The following is a 20,417-nucleotide window of genomic DNA, read 5'->3' on the forward strand; positions in this document are numbered from 1 at the left end:
ATGAAAATGCGAAAAGAATTTTTTTATGACGGTTACTTCTTTTTAATATAACTCTAACCTACTGATTCTCTCTCACACTCGGTCAGACAAATTTGGATCGATGTTTGGGCGCTGCTTGGGCAGAGACGGATGATATTTTGTGGTGGCACATCTCACTAGTAAAGGAGCTAAAATTAGCGCGTGCATCTGGGTGTTGTATTGTCATCAATGCCAATAAAACCCAAATACCCGTGACTATGAATGCCAATTAAAAGGCCTGATGTTAGTGGGTGTTAGTGGGTTTTTTGTGCTGTGGGAAAGGAGCTGAACTTATGTACAACTAGTCATTTTGTGGGTGAAGTGTTCCTTTAATACATTAATAATTATACTTAAATGATACACTTTGCTCTGAAATGGGCCCCTCGCATTGTAACTTTTGATGCTTTAAGTATATTTTGATGCTTACTCAGTACTTTTGTACTCAAATTGAATGCATGACTCATAATATTTCTGTGGTATTGCTTCTTTGACTTAAGTAAATGATCTGGATACTTCTTCCACATGTGAGATAACTCCACTGAGACAGTTTGCATACTGGTCAGCTCCCAGTATATGAACACACACAAGCCTAACATGCATGCTGAGTATATCTTCACCCCACCCACCACATGTTTGAGGTCTCCGAAGCACCGCCTCTGTCCCTGATCCCTCTGAGTAAGGCATTAGGAAAGATGAATGAACCTCCCCTTCTGAATGTGGTCCTGCTGAAAAACTCTCAGCCTCAGTGAGTCACAGCTGCCTGGAAACGGTTGCATTAAAAACCAGCCTCCACCCCGAGAAGACGTCCACAGAGGAGCCGCCAGTTTGCTGCACAGAAACAACGCGCAACAGTCTCATTTTACGCGTCCAAAAAATCCAGGCATTGTGCAAGAAGCGTTGCGTAAGTGAAACTGATATCAGATAAAAACTCTCGGAGCCAGACTTGACTCGAGGAGGAAAAGAAAGAGGAAGAAGAGGTTTCGGCTCTTGTGGAGTTTTGGAAGAAACAAAATGTCTAAACCTAATTACTCCGGCACGTTTGATATGGTGGAGCAGGAGAATATGGAATCATACCTCGAAGCTTTAGGTAAGACTCTCTTTGTTGCATTGGTGCAGCTTTTACTCATCTGTAACTCTTGAACAGACTCTTGCACATTCACTTGTGTTGCTCTTTTATTTAAAAACTTGTATTACTTTGTTGCTGTGAGATAATCTTTTAATCTCCAATCATTGATTTTATAATGTGGATCATCTTCCTTTGCAGCTGCACATTAGTGAAATGAAATCACCACCTTGTCCTTTCTATGACCCCACACTCACATACACCCACACACACACACACTCTCAGAGGGGAGTATCCGCTCTGTCTGCACTGTGTGACAAGACAAAGCTCCCCTTCTTAACAAAGCAACCTTGAAGTATAGCTCATGCTGTATTAATCTTATCTCCCCTCTCAGATATTAATTTCGCCCTGAGGAAGATTGTGTGTCTGTTGAAGCCCACCAAAGAGATCACTCATGACCCGGCCACAGGAGCCATGAAGATCCGCACCATCACCACCTTCAAGAACTTCAACATGGATTTCACCATCGGAAATGAGTTCACTGAAGACCTGGGCCCAGTGGACGGTCGCACCTGTCAGGTGTGTGTTGGTATATGTTTTTCTGAGCATGCATCCTGTCTGGACACACGTACAGGCTCGATGATACTGTGAATATACAGTATCATAACTTGTTACACAAGTTTGCTTTGTGTGTTTTAATTTGGAATGTATGCGGAAAGTTGACCCACCTACTGCTGTGTTTCTGTGCTGTAACCACCCCCTGCTGCTTCAGCCACAGCTTGATCCTACAATGAGGGATGTGTGTGAGAAAACAGTGGGAAAAAAACTCCTCAGTTTCCAAAGCCAGTAAGGAAACTGGTGCATGAATCTGAATTAGCAGCATTATCTTACAGTGGCCAAAACAAATGAGCACACGGAAGCAATAGAAAAGAGTTTTGAACTAATGGCGACCCGTTTGCAACACACAAAGACTCGTGTGAGCTGCTTTACATACTAATCACACACACACTAACACATCGTCGCTGTGCTTTTGCAGACTACAGTGAGCTGGGAAGGAGACAAACTGGTGTGTGTACAGCGAGGCGAGAAAGAAGGACGAGGCTGGACACACTGGCTGGAGGGTGACAAGCTGCATTTGGTAAGGATGTATGGATGGATGGAGTGAAAGGAAGTGGCCAAAGCTGAGGGAGAAAGGGAGGGAGGATACGGAAGAAGGAAAGTCAAAAACACTCAAGGGAAAAGCTGCTAAAATTGATATGCAAAATGAGGGATAACATGCAAACGAGATTAGGCTGTTGCACCACACTGTCTCTGTGTGAAGAAGTCCTTTTATCAGAAGTTTTGTGAAGCTCTGTGCTGCCTGAAGGGGTAAAGGTATCCTTTCTATGAAGGAAGGCAAACACAAAAGAGACAGAAGACTTGAATGCCACAATAACAGATCAACATGGGCAGATTATGAGACAATAGGTCCCTGGGCACAGATATGCAAAAGGCCCCACCACCTCTCCTCCACAGAAGCAAGACACACAGATGCCTCTTTGTTGTCGGTGTTTGAGTCTCTCTTTTTATATATATATATATATATCTATATATATATATATATATATATATATATATATATATATATATATATATATATATATATAATTGTGTGTCTCTTTGTAGTCATCATGCATCTTTTTGTGTCTCTTTGTGACTGTTTTGTGTCTCTTTGAAGTAAATCTGTGGTCTTTGTGGCTGTTTTGCCTGTTTTAGTAGTTATTTTGTGCATCTTTGTAATTGTTTTGCCTGTTTTTGTAATTATTTTCCGTCTCTCTGCAGTTCCTTTGCACCGACATAATTGTTTAGTGTCTCTTTGTGGTTGTTTTATCTGTTTTCATAGTTATTTTCTTTCTCTTTGCAGTTCCTTGCATCACTTTGTAGTTATTTTGTGCATCTTTGGGGTTGTTTTGCCTGCTTTTACAGTTATTTTTGGTCTCCTCGCAGTTCCTTGCATCTCTTTGTAAGTATTTTGTGTCTCTTTAGGCTTGTTCTGCCTATTTCTGTAATTATTTTCTGTCTCTTTGCAGTTCCTTTGCATCTGTGTAGTTATTTTGTGCGTCTTTGGGGTTGTTTTGCCTGTTTAAGTAGTCATTTTTATTTCTCTTTGTTGCTGTTTTGCCTGCTTTTGTAGTTAATTTCTGTCTCTTTGCAGTTCCTTTGCATCTATGTAGTTATTTTGTGTCTCCTTGTGGTTGTTTTGCCTGTTTTTGTTGTTATTGTGCACCTCTTGTTGTTCCTTTGCATCTCTTTGTGGTCACTTTGAGTTTTTCTCTGGTCGGTATGTGTTAATTTGAGCTACATTTTGCAGGTAAAGGCCAGAGGGGCCCCTCAGCCTGTGCCAGTAATCCATCAATGCTCAGCACTGAGGGAGAGCATTGGTTTTTCTAATTTTGGTTGTAAAAGAGTTTAAGCTTGTCGATAATCTGTCAGCGCTTATTAAGATTTAAAACAAGCAGCATTGTTCTGCTAATTAGCTCTCGCAGGATTTCTCATACTTCAGTTGTAGTTGGGACAAAGCAGTGCGTTGTTGACGTCCAAATTCAGGAGAGAATTGAGAAAGAAATGCCAGCGAGGATCAGGCTCTAAAATGGTGGATTTTAAAGGTTACACAAAGCAGGAGAAGGGAGCAGCGAGAGGATAATGAAGAGTGAGTGAACGAGGGGGAGCTGGAGGAGGAAGGGGGAGCTGGGTGAAAGGAGGAGCTGGTGAAAGAGTGGGAGGCGAGGTCAAAGGATGTTGGGAGGGGGTGGGGATGGAAATGTATTTTGGATCCAGTCCCAGGTTTGTGTATCACTCATTTAACCCTGCTTTGATGTGCCAAACTGTCGTATTGATTCTCACATTTCATTTACACCTCCCCTCCTTCTCTTCCTCTCTGCAGGAGATGAGAGTTCAAGGCATCGTGGCCAAGCAAGTCTTCAAGAAGGCTAATTGAAGCAACTGAAAATGTCTTTAAGTGAATTATTCTTAGTAGAATATAGTTAAGGACTTGGTTCAAGATTTGATTAATGTTTATAGTTTCTTTTAATTATAATCAACATTATTTTGAAATACTGCAATAAGACTAAGTATCTGTAAAAAAAAAAAAACTACTGGACATGTATATCTTAATTGTTCCTGTGTGGTGGTACTAACTGAGAAGAGAACAGAATGACTTGTGTAAACATTCCCTACATACTTCTTCATATTGCACCATCTATCTTCACCATGCTATAAACAAACCATTCCACAGTCTGACATTACTGCTGCATCTTTAATTCATCACATCATTATCCAACTTTTAAGTGTGTGTGTGTGTGTGTGTGTGTGTGTGTGTGTTACAGCATATGTTAAAAGTTGTACATAGTTTTATAAATACTGAAATTCATTGCTCATTACAATGTACTTTTACAAGAAGACTTTTCTTGGTTTAAACCAGTTCTCATGCACAATTCTCAACATGAGTCTGTGGGGTTGGAAAAAAATAAGTTAAATTAGTTTTCCTTTAAATTATAATTACAAAAGACATCATTTACATTAAAGAATAAGCGCTAGGAAATCTCTCATATTTTTCTTAATGTCAGCAAATCCCATGAAAAGACCAACAATGGGTTCATCCATCTCTCAAATTCTGACCTCCCTATGCAGTCCTACCCTTTCCCCACCACAATAAGGGCTGATGTGGAGGGGTTTTGAAAAGCAATTATCTCGTTTCTGTTTTAGAAAATGTGTAGGAAAAGTTTATTTTATCTGTTACTTATAAGTCTGTCTCTCAAACTCTGTGCCAACTATTTTAAAACAATGCTTGAGTGCTGCTTGGTAAGTATTTTGTGGTGGCGTGTCATTGTATCGTGCTGGAAAAGGGGTGAAAATGAGCTTTCCCACCTGGGTGTCATATGTCTATGACTGCAGATCAAAGCCAATTCGAGCTAGAGCTGATAACTACCTGTGACTACTGCAGAGTCATTTGTCCTGGGAGCAATTACCAAGTTTAACCTTGAGCATTAAATACAAAGTGACATATTCTCAGGCAGGTTTTTGTGCAGTAGGACAGGAAGCCCATTTGTTCTTATAAATGTGTACATTAAAAAAGCCACAGATGTACTGTATTGTAGTCTTCACAAATGTTTCTTAAACAGGAGTAAACAAGAGTATTTGTTGGGTGCTACTTTCTGCTGTGGATTAATCAACATATACAGTGCATATTTACAGCAGCAGGATAAGCTTCAGTGCCTATGCTCATGGTGATGACATCAATGGAGCACCATTACACAAAGGAATAAGCTACATCTGGCTTTGAATATACATTTGTTGGAAGGACACATTCATTTTTGGTTTTGGCCTTTTCATGGGATTTGATTGAAATAAGAAAAATACAGAAACATCTTATTCTTTCGTAGACACCACTAAGCTGTAGCTAAAAACCACGGACAGCACTGGTTTCACTCGTGAAGCTCCGAAGACTAATTCACATCAAAGGGAAAACAAGTACAGAGCTGCACCAGTGTTTCATTGTAAGTGCATATCAGAAATACCACTTGTGCTGAACTTCTCATTAAAGTCCTGCAGGGGGCAGCAAACTGCCAGCCACCTTTGACTCTTAAAAAAAGAAATATAAAAAAAGAAACCCTACTCTTTTGTTTTTTGGTATAAATAGGTCCAGTTAAATGTCTAAAAAGTAGTCACAGCATCTCCAAGCTGCAGAGGGACTCTGAGCTCCATCAGTGTCCTGTTACAAAAAACATTTACTTGATTATGTCCCCACCCACTCGTCCTCTTGTGGCTCTGAGTGGGTCCTGTGGAAGTTGGTGCAATATCCAGCACTTCCATTGGTGTGGCTGGATTCGATGAAAGAAAATGAAACGTTCAGTGGAGTTATAGGATGGTTGCTGTCCACGCTGCCCACACTGTCTTGTGTGACACAACTGACCACATGATCATCTGAGGAAGGAAAAAAAAAAATCAGTGTGACCATCCTCGAGAGTAATGTGACATTAAACAGGCTGAGCACTTTATTTGATTTATGACTATCTTAAAGAGGGTGGAAGCATTTATGAGCACTAAAATTAATGTAGACTCGTGCTGGAGAGGAGAATGTATTTTTCACTTTAATGCACAAAAGTGACAGTTCAAAGGAAAACCCAACTAAGTGTCTTTGAAACTCTGCTGGTGGAAAGAACATCGGTTTACCAAAATATGTCCCCCTATTTGGTGTTTGATGATGCTTTATAGCAGGGGTCAGCAGCAACCTTTACTATCAAAAGAGCTATTTTTTGGCATTAAAAAAAAAAAAAAAATCTGTCCAGAGCTGTGAAACATATTTGAGCCTTAAAATGAAGGTTACAGCCTATTGAGTCTAGAATAGTCCACAAGGTGGTGACTCTGCAGTGGGCTATTTCTGACTATTTGGTACCTTAAAGTAAACAAATCTGTCCATGTACGATTAAACTCTCTATTTTCCTTTGAGACTTTTACTTTTTGGGATTTGGAATCCATACCTCGCCTGGACAGGGAGACTCAAAATGAGCCACTGCTACTGAGGTTTGGCCAAATTGATAGGAAAAGACACCGTGCCAGAGACATATGATGCACATTTAGGTTGATGAATGTTGAGTTTTTTTTATTCGGTGTATGGGCTACACATTTTAACAGCTGGAGAATGAAAAAAATCACTTTGGGTGTGATAAACACTGATAAATGGAAATTAAAAAAAGACATTCATTTACATATAATTTTTGTTAAGGCCACAGGGAGCCACTGAAGAGGGCTACATGTGGCTCTGGGGCCACAGGTTGCCTACCCCTGGTTTAGAGTGCTGTCTTACACAGCTGTTGAGATCTGGTGTCTCATTTATAAACATTGGGTACGCACAAACTTCCTATGCAAAAGTTGTGATCTATAAAAAAAAAACTTGATTGTAGAAACTTTGACCCATGCTTAGAAACATTTTGGAGACAGGAAATAGGCAGCGCAGATGGTGAAGTGAAAGCCTGATTGTAGAAATTGCCTAATATTATTTGGTGCATGCCATTTTAGGCTTTTGTCTGTACATACATTTTTGGTATGAATCCTCATATTGTGTATAAATGAGACCCCTGGTGAGTGTGAGGGCCACAGTGCATGATTCCCATAATTTTCATACTTGGTGAAGCCTTTGCATTCATTAAGGTTATCCATTCTTTAATTCAGGTTTTTCCTCTGATATGTCACCTATCTGTGCATCCTCCATCTTCATCCTTTGCAAAATCAATGCAGAATTGTTACAATGACAACAGAAGACACTGTACACATCTATTTATGTGTACAGTGGCGACAGGTCACTTAAGGTAGAAGGGACAAAGCTCATTCATTCATTTATTTGGATCCCCATTAGTCATGACCAAGGTAGCAACTACTCTTCCTGGTGTCCATGCAAGCAAACATTACATCATAGAGTAAAACAAATATATAATTAAAAATTAAAGGCAAAAGGAACAAAATACAACCAAAAAGCAAGAAAACTACAAAACAAACAAACAAACAAACAAAAAAAAACAAACAGACAAAACTAAGAGACTGACGACAAAATAGTCAGAAATTGTCAGAAAATAATAATAGTATAAATTATAATTATAAGCTCTGCCTGCTGGGAGCAAAAAAACGTGTGGTTGCAGTGCTACTGAAAAAAATAGACATTGATATAATTCTGGATTGATGCATGACATAAAACACACCTAATTACTGCTGTTATTTATCCTTGTTCAACAATTTAAGGTCAGTGGCTGGAAATAATAGTTTGACAGTTGTGTTGTACATCACACTGTCGCTCACAATTAAGCTTAAAAGTCACGTGACTGATTGCCGTGTCATTTGCTGGTGGTTATGATAGTGAGTGCGGTCACCATGAACACACATTTAAGAGTCTGTCCTATAAGGTAAACTTGAGATTAAGCACCTCGGAGCCGATCAGCAACAGGATATTGTTATAAAAAATAATCAGATCTTACGTGGAGTGGTCTAAAATGGCGACCTGCGAAATTGTCAGAGAGGACGCTTTTTCTTTTAATTTCCGTGCGAGTTATTCGGAGGTGTTCCTTGCTGGTCAAGAACATGAGGAAACTTTAAGGATCTCAATCTTTCTGAGAGGATTATCAAACATGTAAACAGCATGACAACATGGTGGAACAGGGCTTACTCGGCAGGAAGAGCTGACATAGGGAACAACTGACAGTAACAGGTAACAGGTGAGTGCTCAGTGGGGAAATGTAAAATAATGCATTATATCAAATTCTGGTTTTGCATCTCTTCAAAGTATAATGCCCTATTATTTCTCCACCTTAAACTACCTTTGTAACCAGTGTTGGGTAGTGACTAGTTACATGTAGGCCTAATGAAATTTCAAAGTAAAATAATTGTAATCAATCAGTTACAGTTACTAAGGAAAAAATATGTAATTAAATTAAAATTACTAATCAAAATGATGGTGATTTCCAAATATATCACTTTACGTAAAAAAGTTTTTATGTAGAAAAATAACCTATTTCTGGCCTTTTTTAAAGCGTTATTGCCCAGTTTAACCTGCTCGGATGCCCCCTCCATCCCAGTGGACATAATGGACCAACTACTGGGTGGAAGAGGGTTATAAAATCCTCCAACCTGCACTGATGCAGTCTTACTGAGCATGCCCAATGCTGTACTGTGTTCGACATTGAAGAAACTCCATACAAATAAAGCTCTATGTGACTGTCCTGAGAAATGTAAACTGTTCAAACTAAGACAGACATTTAGGATCAAATCTACACCTCTCCAGTCTCTATAAAATAGCAGTTGTGTTTATTTTATAGTAAAGTGTAACAGGAGCAAAAACAGCTTTTAAACATCAGTGAAAAAGGAAATGTTTATTCCCTTTAATGTATTATTTATTCATTTATTTACTCATTTATCAATTTTTATTTATTCTATTGGCAAAAGGATATAGAATATACACTATTAAAATTCAGGTGCAGCATGAATGAAATAAAAGTCATACATATACATATAAAGAACATAAAATAGGAGTAACTGAACTTTTCTCCATGGTTACCAAATATAACAGCTCCTTTACACCTCACACCTTGATGTAGGGTGTTTCATTCAGCTGTGAAGGTGACTACAAACGGACCCTAACCCCAAAACTCTGAGATGGAGTGGGACTGGGTAGGATCCGGTTTGGGAAAGGCCCAACTTTTCTAGGATGTCTAAATCTATGTTACTGTCATCTGACTCCACCCAAGTGCACAGGCTTTAATGATGGGATGTCTGTAAACCAATCAGAGTGTTTTACATCATCTAAAGTGGACTGCAGTAGAGCCACGCCCCCTTTTCCAACATGCATGGCCAACAGTAAGGCACCCTTCTGTCTATAATCATATTGTTAAAGTACATGATTTGTGTTTTAACTGTGTTTGATTTATAAATAAGATGTTATATTACTTATACATGTCAAAAATGAAAGATTTATAGCTTTTACTCAGGTTTAAAAAAAAAAAAAAAAATCCTTCCAGTGGAATATGCGGGGGATGTGAGCGTCGACAGGGAAATACTTTCGTTGAAGTTTTCCAATGATTAAATCAGCTTATAGTGCGTCCTATTGATTATGTACAGTATGAATCTCAGGAGGTCTTCAACATACTGTTTTCTGGAGATACCTCCGAAATAAAGAATATTTTGACTCATACTGATGAACACAATGCAATAGGGCCTATATATATGTAGGCTACAATGTGTTTTAAAGCATCACTTTATTTGTTAATATGAGTTAATCATTCATTAGAAATAAATAATGTCAATTTGTTTTGTGGAAAAAAGGTCTGTTTAGACCATTTATTGTTGTTTTTCCTATTAAGTATTTTGAGATTCTTCATCCAATGGAACGCACAAAAAAACCCTGGGTAATTAAGTGTCCTAATAAATAATTATTGTTTCTTTTTTTGCAAATAATTTAGTGCAATAAATAAGATTACTTTGATGAAGTAGCCTAATTAAAATAGTTGCATTACTTTTTTACTACATTTCAAAACTAACTACCCAACACTGCATGTGTCACATTTACCCAGGAACACTCGGGGGTGCAGACGTGGTTTAGGGGAAAAGTTACCGACTGTAAACCACAATGTTCTTATCAGACCCCATCTCTGTCATTTCCTGTCATTCCTCTGCAGTCACAGTCTCTTACAAAGGCCAACAGTAAACACACACCCACACACAAACATATTTAAAGCTGCATGCATCAGGGATTTCTCACCTGAGTTGAATAGTTGTAACTTGCAGCTGTCCTCGGGGCAGCTTTCTTGGCAGTGACTGGTCAGGTCTGTGAATGGTAAAGGCAGCTCCAGCTGAGTGAACGGTGCTGGAACCATGTGATCCAGAGAGACAGGAACACTGGAGCGAGCTGTCACACAGGAAGGAGAGCACAATAGGGTCAAACATGAGATTATTCAAGGATCATCTCCTATAATAATCATGATTTGTAATTATCTTATTCGGAACAAAGTACTGATAACTTGTAAGACAGAATTATAGTGATTGACCCTTAGGTGGCACTATAATCTCTCAGAATCCAATATTCTGCTCTGTGGCATCAATTTTCATAGAGGTGTGAAACGTGATACTGATAAGTATCGGAACAACTTGGTTTCTAGGAAAAGTGCTTCATATGTATCCATTCATACATTAATAAATGTGAAAAAGTCAATTGTACCACAGCTCGGTGTGACTCAATAGCAAAGTGATACTCCTACTCACATTTATCTTTTGAGTATGAAACACTCACCTCATGTAGACTTGAAAGGCAGTTGTAAAAACTTGGCAGTTTCCTTTTTCACTGCGAAAAGGAAACTGCAGAAAAGAGTCAGATTTGACTCACAGCAGATGCAATAGATTCCAATGAAGTCAAGTTTTTGGGTGGAAAAAGTTAACAACCTTCAATATAAACATGTCAGGCTGCACACTTCACTTTCTCTGATGTTCATAGACATTCTCAGTTTCTGAAAAACAGTTGTAATATGGCTAAATACACTTCATATACTTTTTCTGTCAGTATTGGAATCTATTGAAGCCACCATGAATCGAAGCTGACAGCCACGGCTTTCTTTGTGACAACCTTTCAAACCTGCTGTTTTCTGCACAGTTTCGCTGCTTTCATTGTTGAACTGTTTCCATGGTGTTTGTTATTTCGCTTAGTACCTTATGTGTCATAACAGCGTCTTTTTTCTCTACGTAGTGCAGGCTCTGTATATGTCTTCATGTTTCTAACTGCTTTTATGATTGATTATATTTTCAGTGCTTTTATTCTTTATGTCTGTGCCTTTAACTTTTGCCTGCTCGGGGACTACAGATGAAAATGAGCTTTGACCCCATTTCCAGTAAGCAGCTTGGTGCAGTTCAGTATGCTTTGACATAGTTTCAGAAATGTTATTGACATGCTCTGTCCCCGTCGGAGAATGAAAGCCAGACAGAACCTACATGGAGTGGAGCCACAACTCCAGACCCTCAGGGACCCCAAAGTCCTTGCATTCATTGTGTCAGTGTGTTCATGGTAATGTCCTGCATCATTATCTGTCTTGTCCAGCAGTCTTGTATAGGAGCCCTGTGTCAGACTTTACATGCTGCATGCTCCTAAATACATTTGCATCTTACCAAAAGAGGGACCCACAGCTAGCTTTGCACTGGCACTGCCTAATGAGTTAATCCAGCCGCAAGAAGAGTGAAGGATAAGCGTTTGTTTAAGGTCTCCCTCCAGGCTACGCAGTTATTATATTGCAAAAAAAATATAAATTCAAAAAATTGCTATGCTACGAAAGGCAACCACGCACAGCTGTCCAAAATAATTATTAGCAAATGTAATCATAATCATACATAAACTTCAAAAATTGCCTCGACTGCTGCGGGTCGGTACAATCAATGTCAGACATTGTACTGTCTCTTTATTTCATTACATTGAAAAAAGTAGGAAACTAATGTCACATGGGTGTTATGTAAGCTACATCACTGTCAATTGTTATAGTTTTTGTACAGTGGAAGTATATTATTAAAATTGTCATGAAAAAAGTCATAAATAAGTCATAGACAAAAAGTAAGTGAGTGCACTTCTCTGTGCAGCCCTCAATTATGTGCTTGCTTCCATCATAACTTTGGGAAACCCTGATCTAAATTTTTTTGTTTCAAAATGCTCTAAAATGGTCTGTTTAGCTGTTGAGTTTATGAAAGTTTCTCCTTTGGGAAATTCCCCCCAGACCCACCTGAACGGTTAGGCCACAAACATTAGGTCACTGGTCAAAGGTGTTGATTGATTACAGCGCTGCCTTCTAGCATGCTTTAAGACAAAAAATATAAATGTGAAAACACTAAAAATAAGTATTTTCTGTCTGTTTTCCACAAAAACCAGGTACCTAGCAAAATTTTCTTGAAATTACATCCACTACTTCTTCTTCCATTGAGAACATTTTTTTGCAAATATGTTCTATTTCACTAGTTAACTACTGGACCATGATTTCTCCTACTTCCCCTGAAAAGCCCACTGTCAGTGGTTTTCACATCACAATGAGTATGCAGCATAGTGGACATAGCTATGAAGCCCATCCTTCTCTCGGTTAATTGTTATTTTATCTGTAAATTCCAGTATTGGCACACTGCTTCACTGGAAATACGGTGAAATGTCAATGAAATACAACACGTCAGCCAAAACAATCAGTTATGGGACTGTACCACATGCGTAGGACCTGTTTCTCAGTATGAGTTATCTGCCTGTGAAATGTGCGTCACTTTAAACCAAATAACTGTGTCAGGCAGAATATGTACAGGATGTGGTTCACCCATTCAGTTTACAATGCTCGCCGAGCTTGTTCAGCATCACGTTACATAGCTCCTTATTTAACCTTCCTGTGTTAAACGGCCTCGTAAATATTCTGCTTTTGTTATACTTCTTTTTACATAAAGTAATCCTGACCGCACTTCTAAGAAAATCAGGGGTGTAAATTTAATTTGACCTTAGCTGAAACGGTGTATTTGAAAGAGATAGGCAGTGACCTTCAACTCTGCGACTTCAAAGCAAACTGTGTCTCACAGTTGTGGCTGACAACATGCACACTTACTGCAAGTGAGTGGGCATGCCTGCACGCCGCTTCGTCGCCTCTTCGGGAAGACTTTTTTTTTTTTCAAAGAATGAAGACAAAAGTGTGTGAAAAACAGTGATGAAACACACCTACACATGTGACGCATTGTACACACCTGCTCTGTATGACTTGCGTTTTGCCCTCCAGCAGATGAGACCAAGCAGGACGAGTGCAGTCAACACCAGTCCTGACCACAGGCCTGCAGGTAATATCCAGGGACAATCTGATAAACAAACAGAGAGGGGATTTTAGAGGGACCTGAATACATTTTAAACAGGGTTTTCTCCTGATTACACAATAACTTCTGGGAAATAACGTGGGAGTGAGTGATTACTGAACACTCCTCTTAATTTCTCATTAATAATGTTGTAAGGTAATGAGTAAAATGACTGTTAAAAAGTCTTTCTGAAGAAAAACTATGACTTTTGTGAATGAATCATCTTCATTTCATTTATATTTCACTCCATTTATGGTAAATTATGGTCACACAAGAACGATGCCAAGTCATACTCTAGTTTAACATGTACGCACTACACGTGTTTAGGGCAAAACTTTAAACATATAGATATCACAATGAAACTTCCCCAGTTGATTATTAACATTAAGGCAACATGTTTTCTGAAACTCTATGTTTAAATATGCAAACGAACCATTATTTACTTTAATATGTATTCAATTGCATGTATTGCCAGAACAGAAATCTGAATGTTGGATAAAGCCAGGTTCAGATTTTTTGTTTATTTTGTTAACATTTTAGAGTCAAATGTTTCAACAGAGGGATTTTGGATGTCTCATCATCCAATTTTGCAGTGTTTTAGGAATAAACTGTCCTATAAATCAGGCTATGAATGATATATGAACAAACACTTAAGTAAAAAACTTCAGAGATTTCTGCATATGAAATGAAACATTTTGAGAAAATGGCCTTGAAAGATATGTATAGTAAAATTACAAACACTTTTATACAAAAAACACTACATGTGAATAAGGTAAAGCTTTCACCTACTAAATATCATTATGAAACTTCCCCAGCTGATTACTTACATTAAGACTATTTTTTTTGTATAACACGTTTTCTGAATTTTTACAATTAAATATGCAAAGGAGGCATTATCAAAGTAAATATGTGCTTTTTGCATACATTCCCAGACAAGAAAATTGAACTAAAATAAACCCCTAAATGTGTATTTTGGATGTTTTTTTTGTAGTAATCTGAAAGAAGACAAATTATGGAAGCGAAATGGCCCAAAATCTCAAAATTTACCAGCACATGAAAAAGCTGTTTTCACCTTGTCAATCAAAAAGCACGCCCACTGACTAACTGATTGAGCTTTTGGCTTAAGTGTGAAAGTGTTTGGCTTCCCTCTGTGTTGCCAGCACCCGCAGCTCCCCGCTCATCTGTCACCAGGAGTTGCGTCAGCCATTTTCGGCAGATGAGCAGAGAGCTGTGGGCACTGGCCACATGGAGGGAGGTTGACCATCCATTTGCACATTCTTCCTTTGTTGCAATGACACAAATCTGGTTAAAAATTGCCAAAATTTCCCGCTAAGAGCCAAAAACTCTCTCAGTCACAGAAGTTGCTTGGTGTGAATGTCATCTGGGTATTGTGATGATGAATACCAGACAGTAACACAGCCCAGTGGATTGTAGTTTTATAGTTGTGCTGTAGGCTATATCAACTGTCAGCATCTGTGTTCTGTTTCTCTCTGTAAAGTCCACTGAAGGTGGAGCAGGGTATCCATTAATTTTAGGCAGCTAGCAACACGGCTTCAGGGATGGCAGTGTCGGTTTGTCCACCACTTTGGTTCAGATTAAAAAAATCTCAGCATTACTGGATCAATTGCTTTGACTGTTTTTTAAAATGTCCATCATGGTAAACATACCTGCTCAGCATCAGCATGTTAGAATTGACAGTGTGAGCATGTCAGCATGCCAACATAAAGCATTTCCACTGCATGTTACGGCACTGCTCCACTCGACTTGCTCTGTTTTGGTTTTCCATCGGCATAACTACGTTTTTTGGTACCACTGCAGTGGCAGTTCCATACAAGTTGAACCAACACTAGCAGGTGAAGTTAAAATGCTGCAGATCACTGATTGGTCTGAGAGAATCATCAGTAGCGCAGCAAGGGACATCCTGCACAAACCCGCCATTTTTAAACAACCAAGCTACCTTCAACAGTGGCTGCATGTTTTTTATAACCTTGACCCACATTTGAAAAATGGCAGCCTGCAAAACAACCTGCACGCTCCATTTTACACTTCAATGTACATTAGTGCAGGCATTTTTCTGTTTAGTTGGATTCAGCAAGTGTTGAAGATAATGGGCATGTTCCAAATTGCACACATTTTCTTTTTACCTTTAGTAGGTACTGCAGCTGCCCTGAAAAAGTACGTACTGTTGCATGCACACAATCGGGACATACTACTCTCTCAGAATATTACACCCTGAACTTTGACCCACTTTCTCATATATTTGTTACCATGGAGATAAACAAAACACCAGAGACTGAGATCAACCCAGAGAGCTCTGCTGCTGTTACTTTGTAATGTATGTAGTTTTAACTTTTAAGTTATAACTACATAGATTCTAACATATATTCACAATAGTGAAATGATTATGCATTTCTCTGGCATTGTTATTTTCGTAGTTATGTCCTTTTGGTGTTGGTAATCTTTCCGATTATTTTGTTCACTTAGACAATTAATATTACTAGGGTCAGAATAGCCAGAAAAGCATGCTGGCTTGCATAGCGCAAAATGTGGCCGGATGTAGTAGAACAATCTTGGTATTTTGGCATACTGCGTTTCACATACTATGTACTGGGACATACTAAATATTTTTCTGGAACACTAAATAGTATGGTAGAATTGGTATTGGAACGCATAGTCTGTCTCTGCAGTTTCATGCAGCATTGCTATGGCGATCATCAAGGCCCTGGTATCAAAAGTGAGTCGAGTTGAGCCAAGTCAGGCAGTGGAAACGAGGCACAGGTGCAGACTGTAGACTGTTGAGCTCTGCTGCTCAGCTCCCTCCTTTCCAACATCTTGACACCTTTCACATCATCACACATAGTTTTTGAATTGTCATTTGACACATTTATCCTAAAGGAATATTGATCACTGCAGCTTTAATGTTTATTCTCTATAAGAGCTCTTTACAGCCAGTTACAGTGGAATCATTCCCATCGCCTGTCAGGGACTTACTAACTGTAACAAGTGCTTTACGTTACCCTCTTCCTTAGAAATGGTTTTCTAATCTGTACCACTTCTACTTCCTCTCACAACAACTCGGCCATGTGATGAACTGAGGTTCAGCAAAAGCTCACTGAGTCACGCAGGATAAGAGCATCCGCTAAATTGCACAAGATCTTCTTTTTTTAAATAAAGCTAAAAGATTTTAAGATCTGAGTAGATGATACACATTTCAAACAACAGCCTAAAGGTAAAAATGGAGACCTACTACATTTGATTTCGCCACAGATGGCATCCGTGTCTCGTGTTCCTGGAGTTTTCAACACTCTTCCGTAGTCCTCACATCTGAAAACAACACACAGAGACAAGTAAATAAATATCCACATACTGTAGTGTATCTGCAACCATTTGAAATTAGAAAATACAGTTGTTTTTTTAATTTGGGCATGTTTGTCCCAGAAAAAGGGATGTCTGAAAAAAATTCAGAAAAGCTCAGATATGACTTTCTCAGGTGTGGATTATATGTAGTCACAGATTGTGTGATGTGGATGTCTCTGCTCCATAAACTGATGATGTCAACCGAAACAAAAACAGTCATTTCTGCTTTGTTTCGATGGATGACTGATGAATGATTCACATCACATTACATACAACATCCTCCTTCAGCTTTGATAATAATAACATTAATAACCTTACCTAGTATGTGGTCGGCAGGGTGAGGATGAATCTGATACGTTGCTGAAGGTCCCGTCTGGACAGGGAGTGCAGATTAGGTCGTTTATGCGAGTTGCTGCAGGAATAAATGAGTTTTTTCAGTTGCCAGTTTGTACTGTGTTTTGGTAAGATGTGAATGAATGAATGATTACAAGAGGAGCCTACCTTGAACCTCGACCCCTTTACCCTTAGGGCAGGAGGTCAGTAGCAGGCAGTGGTCACATTCATTATCGCTACAGTAGAAACCATCCACACACTCACACTCTGCGTTCGCCTTATCTGTACACTCCGTCAGATTCCTCTGGTTGTTTTCTGAAAGATTCAAAGACGGATATCGTTCATCTCAGAAGAGCGATCGATCTTACAGTCCTGCAGCCTGTTGCAAAAGCCCCCTTCATATTATTTTACCGTATTTCTGTAAAAAAAAAATTGTGTGTGAAAACATTTGGTCCATCGTAACCGAGAATCTAAGAGAAGAGCATGGGCAGATTATGAGACAACAGGTCCCTGGGCGCAGACATGTAAAAGACCCACCAGCACTCCTACACAGAAGACACCCAGACTAGATGAGACATGCAGCCTCAGATGAGACGAAACAACCACAAAGACAACAAGAGATGCAAAACAAGGAGACAAAAAATAACCTTTTGTTTCTCTTTGTAGTTTTCGTGTAGTTGTCTCATGTTAGTTTGTGTCCTTGTTGTTACTTACAGAGTGTTTGTGGTCATTTTGTCTCTTTACAGTACGTTCAACTTTGTGTCTCTTTGTTTCTCTGTTGGGTAGTTTTCTGTCTCTTTGTGGCTGATTCGGTGGATGCTCTGTCTCACTTTTGCATCTCTTTGCAGCTGTTTGATTGACTCTTAAAAAAGATGCTTACACTCACATCAAACAGAAGCTTTTGTCCAGAGGCTTGTGCCCAGTACATCGGCTCAGTAATCCATCCATAGGAAAGACGTTGATGTATTTTGTATAGATTGTAAAGTCCTCTGATAGAAACTTGTAATTTTAGGCTACATAAATGAAATTAACTGGACTTGACCTTACAGTAGATCACAAAGTTAATCTTTTCACAAGCAATTTCCCCTGTTATTTCCACACTATAAAACATTTAAAGCTGGTTCAACTTAAAAACGAACATTCCCCAGCTGCTTTAGAAATGTGACTTAACAGAATTAAACTTGAATAACTACTTTTTCTCATTAGTTGTGAAAATACAGTACAAATTGTTTTAAGGCTGCCTCAGCTGCTGATTTGTACCAGAATTAGGTTTAATGTTGTTCAATCAGAAGTGTATGGGGGTTATTACTTTCAAGGTTGTTAAAATCATCTTTTATTTATAGACTCTGGCGCTTCATTGGAGCTACGAGATGTTAACACTGAGTAAAGTCAATCAAAGACCCAATTCCATTTCATGTTTTTACTCCTACCTGTTATTTCCGAGTGAGACCATTCCCCTCGGAGCAAAGTTAGAAGGGAGAGTGGTTGAAATTTTCCCTTAAACCCTTCAAAAGCCTCATATGTCATCACTAGTTGTCAATGCTACCATTTACATAAACAAATGTCACTAGTGTTGAGACATTGCCAGCACTGGCTAGTTAGCTACTGCAACATCAGCATGCTAGCACTTTCTTTTCTTAGGCTTGTTATAAAGAAAAGGGCCATAATACACTGAAACAACATAAAACTAAGATAAGTCTTTTTTAACAAAGAAAATACATTTGCTACTTTCTTTTGCTGTTAGTGCAGCCATCCTTCCACTGATTTCTCATGTTGGTTTTGAGTGTGCCTCTGAAAACCCTCTGTTTGGGAGGCCATGTAGCCCTGACACTTCACAAGAATCGGTACACCCTACCCCTAAACGTGAACGTGCAAAACGAAGGGGTAAGGGCTAAGCGGTAGAGGCAAGAGGTGTATCGGGTTTCTGACATACTTGGTGTCCTTCAAAGTTTTGTATCTCAACTAATACTTGAAATAGCGTCAGACAAATTGTGAACAAATTTTGGTCACACAGAATGAGTTATGTAACGACTGACCCCACCGGTAGGTAAGTGAGGTTTAATGGGCTAAAAGTTGAAAAGAGGAAGATGTTTAAGTCGCAGATTTGTGACGCTGTTCACATGAAGAAACAATAGCAAAACATATATTTGTACACTATAAAAAGGCTGCAGGGGGGGAAAGAGGAAGGAACTGTGTCGGTTTTACAGAAAAAGTATGTGTGTGTGTGTGCATATACAGTACCCGACTGTGTGTGTGTATGTGTGTGCTGACTTACTGTGACTGCAGGTCTTGCATTGATGACATTTAGGCAAGTAATTTTCGGTGTCTGTGTAACCCCCATTCTCACATTTGGCACACACTGTCCTCAGCCGTGTGCTGCCACACCTCTCTTTCATGTACTGTCCTGATGAGAGTTGAGAAAACAGATATACAGAAGAATCAGATGTGATGCAAATACAGCATGTGAGGAATGCTCCGACAGTAACAACTGTGTCATAGTGTGCTCAGTCCTGTAAAGAAGTCTGATATCCAAAGAGGAAGGAAATGATAGAAACTTTAAGGTGTTGACTGACCTGCAGCACAGCGATCACAGCATAATCCATCAGCTTCATTGGGGTACTCGTCTTTTGAGCAATTCAGATTAGCCATTTGTTGCCCATGCGATTACAAGTCCTCCAGCTTTGTGTTGATTATGCACGAGCGTCTTTCTGTACACTCCTCCTCTGAACCTGGGTCTGCCTTTGAAATGACGGCTGTTAAACTTATCTCAGCTCAAAGAGCATCACTCAGGTACTCCCTCTCTTTTCCCTTTCTCTTTCTATGACTCTCTCGACTCTCTTTCTGCTGTCTGGACGGTCTGTGACTACAGTTATGTTTCCCCTCCTCACTCTGCTCTACCTACTTCTCATGTCTTTTCTGATCCTACACAGTGGAAAACCCCAGTGACCCTAATCTGCTGTTTTCCCCTCTGTCTCTCTTTCTCTCTCTCAGTCTCTTTCTCTGTGTCTGTCTCTCCCCATTTCCTTCCTGTCTTAGCCCTCTCACTGCAAAGTAAGCTATGCGTGTGTTTCCGTATCACTACAGGACCAAAGGGCTGATTTTGGCACTCTTAACTGCGCATAGCAAAGCAGCACAATGAGACATTTCCTCTCTCCGCTACACCCTTTCCTTTCAGTCCCTCTCCATTGTTTTCACTGGACCTTTGTCCCAGTGGCGGGGGAATATTGTCGAGCTAAAATGGCAGAGATTTTGTAGTGACAGTCAATCTGAAAGGTTT

The 20,417-nt window shown here is 39.3% G+C and overlaps 2 protein-coding genes across 2 annotated transcripts; one reads left to right on the plus strand and one right to left on the minus strand.

Annotated features, from left to right (window-relative positions):
- Positions 1–729: 729 nt before the first annotated feature.
- On the plus strand, positions 730–4,357 carry rbp5 (retinol binding protein 1a, cellular). Its single transcript, XM_050047517.1, has 4 exons — positions 730–1,105; positions 1,476–1,660; positions 2,118–2,219; positions 4,005–4,357. The coding sequence occupies exons 1-4, from the start codon at positions 1,030–1,032 to the stop codon at positions 4,056–4,058; spliced, it is 417 nt and encodes a 138-aa protein (XP_049903474.1). The 5' UTR covers positions 730–1,029; the 3' UTR covers positions 4,059–4,357.
- LOC126392191 (tumor necrosis factor receptor superfamily member 5) lies at positions 4,200–20,330 on the minus strand. The gene is made up of 8 exons (XM_050047480.1): positions 19,714–20,330; positions 19,416–19,544; positions 17,309–17,455; positions 17,126–17,219; positions 16,698–16,774; positions 13,349–13,456; positions 10,365–10,511; positions 4,200–6,043 (listed from the first exon to the last, which is right to left on the minus strand). The coding sequence occupies exons 1-8, from the start codon at positions 19,787–19,789 to the stop codon at positions 5,856–5,858; spliced, it is 966 nt and encodes a 321-aa protein (XP_049903437.1). The 5' UTR covers positions 19,790–20,330; the 3' UTR covers positions 4,200–5,855.
- Between the last annotated feature and the right edge of the window lie 87 nt (positions 20,331–20,417).

This window comes from Epinephelus moara, chromosome 6, assembly GCF_006386435.1.
Source record: "Epinephelus moara isolate mb chromosome 6, YSFRI_EMoa_1.0, whole genome shotgun sequence".
Classification (NCBI taxonomy): domain Eukaryota; kingdom Metazoa; phylum Chordata; class Actinopteri; order Perciformes; family Serranidae; genus Epinephelus; species Epinephelus moara.

Bases quoted from the DNA above. Each gene is read 5' to 3' on its own strand.
- LOC126392191 (XM_050047480.1), bottom strand. From the start codon at position 19,789: ATGGCTAATCTGAATTGCTCAAAAGACGAGTACCCCAATGAAGCTGAT. The intron at 17,220-17,308 runs GTAGGCTCCTCT...TTATTCCTGCAG, and splicing joins TAAAGGGGTCGAGGTTCAAG to CAACTCGCATAAACGACCTA. The intron at 13,457-16,697 runs GTAGGTCTCCAT...TTTGTTTATCAG, and splicing joins CTGTGGCGAAATCAAATGTA to ATTGTCCCTGGATATTACCT.
- rbp5 (XM_050047517.1), top strand. From the start codon at position 1,030: ATGTCTAAACCTAATTACTCCGGCACGTTTGATATGGTGGAGCAGGAG. The intron at 1,106-1,475 runs GTAAGACTCTCT...CTCCCCTCTCAG, and splicing joins ATCATACCTCGAAGCTTTAG to ATATTAATTTCGCCCTGAGG. The intron at 2,220-4,004 runs GTAAGGATGTAT...TCCTCTCTGCAG, and splicing joins AGGGTGACAAGCTGCATTTG to GAGATGAGAGTTCAAGGCAT.